General features: G+C 39.8%; 2 gene segments (V, D, J or C); both read left to right on the forward strand.

Moving 5' to 3' along the window:
* Nucleotides 1-887, forward strand: LOC109378439 (immunoglobulin kappa variable 1-39-like). The segment is given in 2 exon segments: nucleotides 1-83; nucleotides 384-887. Coding segments are annotated over 2 exon segments (534 nt in total).
* A 2,607-nt stretch (nucleotides 888-3,494) lies between these two features.
* LOC109378440 (T-cell receptor alpha chain V region CTL-L17-like) lies at nucleotides 3,495-5,034 on the forward strand. The segment is given in 2 exon segments: nucleotides 3,495-3,578; nucleotides 3,751-5,034. Coding segments are annotated over 2 exon segments (504 nt in total).
* The last annotated feature ends 971 nt before the right edge of the window (nucleotides 5,035-6,005 follow it).

A 6,005-nucleotide genomic window follows, 5' to 3' on the forward strand; every position in this document is an offset into this window, starting at 1 on the left:
AGTCAGAGGCCAGTGCTGCCTTGTGATAGGAAGAAAGATGTCCCTGAAATTCTTGATATTGATCTTTTGGATTCAACTGGCATGTGAGTTTGAGAAGTTCCCAATTAAATTAACAGGCCATCCAATGAGATGGAAAATTTTTGAGGGCAGTTTATTTTATACTAGAGTGAAAGCAAGAATTAAAGAAGGAGAAAAGGGAGAGAATGGGGGAGGAGGAAGGAAGGAAGGAAGGAAGGAAGGAAGGAAGGCAGAAAGGAAGGAAGGAAGGAAGGAAGGAAGGAAGGAAGGAAGGAAGGAAGGAAGGAAGGAGGAAGAAAAATCATTTCAGGTGGGAAAAAGTTCCTAATTCCCTTCCTAATGTCTTCTGCTTTGTTTCTAAACAGGGAAAAGCACCCAGCAGCTGGAGCAGAGTCCTCGGTTTGTAAGCATCCAGGAGGGAGAAGATGTCACTGTGTACTGTAAATCCTCAAGCGTTTTTTCCACCTTTCAATGGTACAGACAGGAGCCGGGAAAAGGTCCTGTCCTCTTAATGATATTAACTAAGGGTGGAGACGTGAAAGTGCAGAAGAGACTAACAGCTCGGCTTGGTGAAGCTAGAAAGGACAGCTCCCTGCTCATCACTGCAGCCCAGCCTGGGGATGTGGGCACCTACCTCTGTGCAGGGGACACAGTGCTTTGGGGACACCTGCTGCCTTCACACAAACCCTCTGCTGCAGGCCCCAGTCACACTGCTGTGGCATTCCTCCAGATCTTCCTCACATCCTTCTTGGCAGGAACAATGATAATGACCTCACCCCTTCACAGAACCACATCTGCTGCCTTTCCAGAACATTTCCCACAAGCACTGGAGGAAAAGATTCCTCTGCTCTAAGACACACTTTGGAAATTTAGCTCTCTATTTGAACTAGTAAAAATAAGGGTCTACAGTTCTCCTGGTAGGCAGTCAGGGGAAGAAGAGAAGTCCATACAGAGTGACAAATGGAAGATATAAGACTGTCGGTGTCATAGTTCTGATTGGTCTTCCTGTTTTCCTAAAGACCACAGCTGGGAATGGTTAGTACAAGCCACTTAAATAAATCATTTTGCAGTTTTCTAGTACTCTGGAGTTGAAGAAACTGCCTCATCCCCAGTTTATTAAACTGAAATGAAAGGCAGAGTATAGTAAAAAATAATTAGTGATATTGAGAACAAACTGATGGTTGTTAAAAGGGTGAGGGTTATGGGGATGGGAGAGAAAGGTGAAGGGAAATAAGAGGTATAAACTTCCAGTTAAAATTACACAAGTCATGAGGATCTAGTGTACAGCACAGGCAATATAGTCAATAATATCATAATAAGTTTGTATGGTGACTGATGGGTATTAGACATATGGTGATCACATCATAAGGTATATAAACATAGAATCACTGTGTTTGTACACCTGAAACTGATATAATATTATGTCAACTACATTTTAATAAAAAATTAAAAATAATTAGAAGTGGCTATTTTTTTTTGTCAGAAAAATGCCCAATGTATACCCCAATAACAATGCAACTGTGATTCTAAAGCAGTATCTCCAGTTGGTGGCTCTAAAACGGCTTAAACGTAAACCACAGTAGCTTTTACATGCACAGAATTTGCTCGGGGATTAGACTTTGAATGGCAGATCACAATAACTTCAAGTTTTCAAGGCTGAAGAAGATAGAAGTAGAGAATCCTTCCACTGGCAAGCCCTCTACCACCCCATTTTTATCCTTGAAGAATTCCTGTTTGTTCTCGAAAGCAAGATGATATAATACAAAGCACATTAGTTGGGGAATCACAATGGCCCCAGGTTCGAATTTTATTTTTGCAATTTTCTAGCTCTGTATCCTTGGGCAGTTATTTATCTTCACCCATGCTTCCTTATAAACACATGTTAATAAGAATACCCATCTTGTTGAGTTGCTGTGAATTGAGATATAATATACAAAATTTTATTATGAAGTTCCAGGCACAACATACATACTCAATAAATGCCCCTGTTAAAAATATCATTAATTCCTCTAAATAAATGTTTAGAGGAATTGAGACAATGTTTATTGAGACGTTTCCACCGACTCCTCAGGGGGAATGAGTTAACATTCTGAATTCCCACCTTAGTAGTCAGGAAGGCAGACACTGCAAGTGGCCAATCTCAGCACCCTTCTCTTTTGCTTCCATGTTAACATAACCTTCAATTTTGATTTGGGCAACTATATCCCCAGATTTTAAAAAAGAACTACATTTCACATCATTTCTTATAATTGGGTGTTGCTTATAGCACAGCTCTGACCAAAGAGACATAATCAGAAACCTCCTAAAGATTTCCTGTAATGTTTTTGCTTTCCTGGTACCGGCACCACATTTTCCATCCCTCTTTCCAACTTTTTACTTCCCCAAACATGGAAGTGATAACTTTACCATAAAAGAAAGAACAAGAATAATGCCCTCCCCAATCTCATGTCTAATCATCCTTTAGATGCCAAGACCTGACCCAGATTTAATTTAATTTTGCATGAAAACATTCTCAGTTATCATTTTCTACTTGCAGTATGGATATATATATATATATATATATATATATATATATATATATATATATATATATATATATAGTCTGACAATTTAGTTAACAAACTTGTTGCAATGATGTTGCTAACCTTTTTTGATATCAGAGGGAGTATTCATTATGAATTTGTACCAACTGAACAAAGAGTTAACTAAGTTTACTATTTGAAAGTGCTGAAAAGCCTGTGTGAAAAAGAGGACCTGTTTTTTTTTTGCCAACAATTCATGGCTCTTGCATCACCACAATGTACCAGCTCACAAGGCACTGTCTGTGAGGGAGTTTTTAGCCATTAAACAAATAACTGTATTGAAACACCCTCCCTACTCATCTGATCTGGCCCTCAATGACTTCTTTCTTTACCCCAAGATAAAGGAAATATTGAAAGGAAGACATCTTATGAATGTCGATTCAGGACATCAAGATAATATGACGACAGCTTTGATGGCCACTCCAGAAAAAGAGCTCCAAAATTGCTTTGAAGGGTGGACTAAGCACTGGCATCAGTGCATAGCTTCCCAAGGGGAGTACTTGGAAAGTGACTGGAGTGATATTCAGCAATGAGGTATGTAGCACTTTTTCTAGGATGAGTTTGCAAACTTAATTGTCAGACCTCCTCTGTGTGTGTGTGTGTGTGTGTGTGTGTGTGTGTTTGAATTATGTGATCTCTAAAACTTTCCCTTCTCTTAAAATCCCTTATTTTAACTTTTTTATGGGGAAGGAATTACAAATTGCTCTTTACGGAATACAGAAATGCATTTTTAGAAGTTTTCTTCATGTGGACTAAAGGGGGCAGTGCCTCCTTTCACAAAGACAAATAACTTTAGCTAAAAACAGGGCTGCTCATATGTGAAACAGAAGGGTCTGTGATAGGAAATGAATGAAGTGTAGGAAGTTGAAGTCAGATTTGCAGTTGCCTGGGCAGGAGAAAAGACAACCAGAGTCTTCACAAGAGAAATGGGCAAGCTCCTGTGGGCATCACTATTGACTCTGTGGCTTCAGGCAGACTGTGAGTTGTGGGTGGGAGCTTTGACTATAGTAGAGAAACTCCAAGGAACGTTACAAGGTTGGGTGATGAGATCATTGGGGAGTTTTGTTTTGTTTTGCCTTCTGGCTCCAGATGGCTTTCTGTGTTGACTTTATGAATAAAATTTAAAATCTGTTACTGTCTTTCCAAACAGGGGTGGATAGTCAACAGAAGAATGGTGACCAGCAGCAGGTTAAGCAACATTCTCCATCCCTGAGTGTGCAAGAAGGAGAAATTTCTATTCTGAACTGCGACTACAGTAATAGTTTGTTTGATTACTTTGCATGGTACAAAAAATACCCTGCTACAGGTCCTGCGTTCTTGATATCGATACGTTCAGTTAAGGTTGAAAATGAAAATGAAAGATTCACAGTCTTCCTCAATGTGAGTGCCAAACACCTATCTCTGCACATCTCAGCTTCCCAGCCTGAAGACTCAGCCTTGTACCTCTGCGCAGCGAGTACACAGTGCTCTCCAGGCACCTGCAGACTGTACGCAAACCTGCAGCTAGGGCCACGCCAACCCCTACTTTGGGATCTCGGACTGGGAGGCACACAGACTTGCTTCCATTTTACAAATGGCAGTGAGAGGGTGTGCTTTAGGTAGGGGATCAAGCTGAGCTTAAGGAAGACTGATACATGGCCACGTCCTACAAATGGGTTAAGAATGTTCCCTGAGCTTTAGGGTGTCCAAGAGTCTAACCATTCTCTCTCTCTCTCTCTCTCTCTCTCTCTCTCTCTCTCTCTCTCTTCACTTTTAGAGAGAGGTAACTGCTGTCACCAAGGCACAAATCACTGGTGATACTTTGTTCCCAATAGCTCCTGGAGTAAGAATACCCTTTTTCCCTTCTAGCCTAGGGAGAAAAGATACATTTGGGATGGGGAAACTACAGTCCTAATGCAATTTCTCCCAGTGAATGTTTGTGTGCCTTTGATACAGCAATCATGCGCTTCCTTTTAGTGTAAAGTGAACAAAATAATTCCTGATTATTGTTTCTGGATAACTGTGCCTTTACATTGAATGCATTTGAGGATGGATGTGTTATGTCACATTCATATATTTATTTCTTCACTTATAAGTTACTTCTAGGCATTGCTTCAGTAAATTGCTTACTGTGTACTCTTTTCCTAGGAAGACATTGAACTTTTTGACACACTATCCATCAGTAAGAGGTGTTGCCCTATGGGTCATAATAATAAGCACAAGCATGTCAGAAGTTTCTCAGCTGCAAAGATCTTGTTATTGGTAGCCATCCCGATTGCCAGTTGAGATGGATCCGTAGCACTGAGTATTTAGGATGTAGCTCAAAGTTGAGAGTGAAGAATCAGACTAAGGTCATTCTAGGAACACAAGATCTTAAACGATATGGGAAATAATCCAAATGTTTATTCAATCAGGGGTCTCCAGTAGGTTGGCAGTTTCCAGCTTCATACTTAAGTGATCTATTAACAGATGGCCAAAGTCACCTACATGCGATTCCCCTTTACTATACATGAATGGTAATGAAGTGAGGGTGTTAACTAATAAAAAAAATTCAAGATTGAAGTTTTATATTCTAACTTGCGTTGTCAACTTGTATGATTTTGGAAATTCTATTAGTCACTCAGACTTCTTCATCTGTGAAAAACAGGTTAGAACTAGATGAAATCTATTTCCTTGTGGACCAATGGCTATATGATTCCATTCACCTCAAATGTCCTGATCACTGATTGTGTGCTTTTCACTATGTGAAGAACAGAAGGAAATTAGTCAACCTGAATTTCTATGAAAACATTTTTCTTCTTCATGCCAGAAATGTTCTCAAATATAGAATTTCAAACTGAAAAGTAAAAGTAATCCCAACTATCTGAACAAAAAAAAAGGAGAATTAGGATAAGATACTGTGGCTGTCCTGAGAAAGCAAGAGACTTCCTGTGTACATAATGGATGTATAATGTAGTATCTACATGTGTTTCTGTGTATGTAATATGAAGTCAGACAATTAAGTTTGTGAACTCATCCTAGAAAAAGTGCTACATACCTCACTGCTGAATATCACTATGGTCACCTTCGAAGTACTCCCCTTGGGAAGCTATGCACCGATGCCAGCACATAGTCCACCCTTCAAAGCAATTTTGGAACTCTTTTTCTGGAATGGCCATCAGAGCTGTCGTTATATTACACTTGATGTCCTGAATGTCACCAAAACGTCTTCCTTTCAATATTTCCTTTATCTTGGGGTAAAGAAAGAAGTCATTGGGGGCCAGATCAGGTGAGTAGGGAGGGTGTTCCAATACAGTTATTTGTTTACTGGCTAAACACTCCCTCACAGTTAGTGCTGTGTGAGCTAGTGCATTGTCGTGATGCAAGAGCCATGATTTTTTGTTGGCTAAAAGTTCAGGTCGTCTAACTTTTTCAAGCAGCCTTTTC

This window comes from Hipposideros armiger, unplaced genomic scaffold (genome assembly GCF_001890085.2).
Source record: "Hipposideros armiger isolate ML-2016 unplaced genomic scaffold, ASM189008v1 scaffold_1985, whole genome shotgun sequence".
NCBI lineage: Eukaryota > Metazoa > Chordata > Mammalia > Chiroptera > Hipposideridae > Hipposideros > Hipposideros armiger.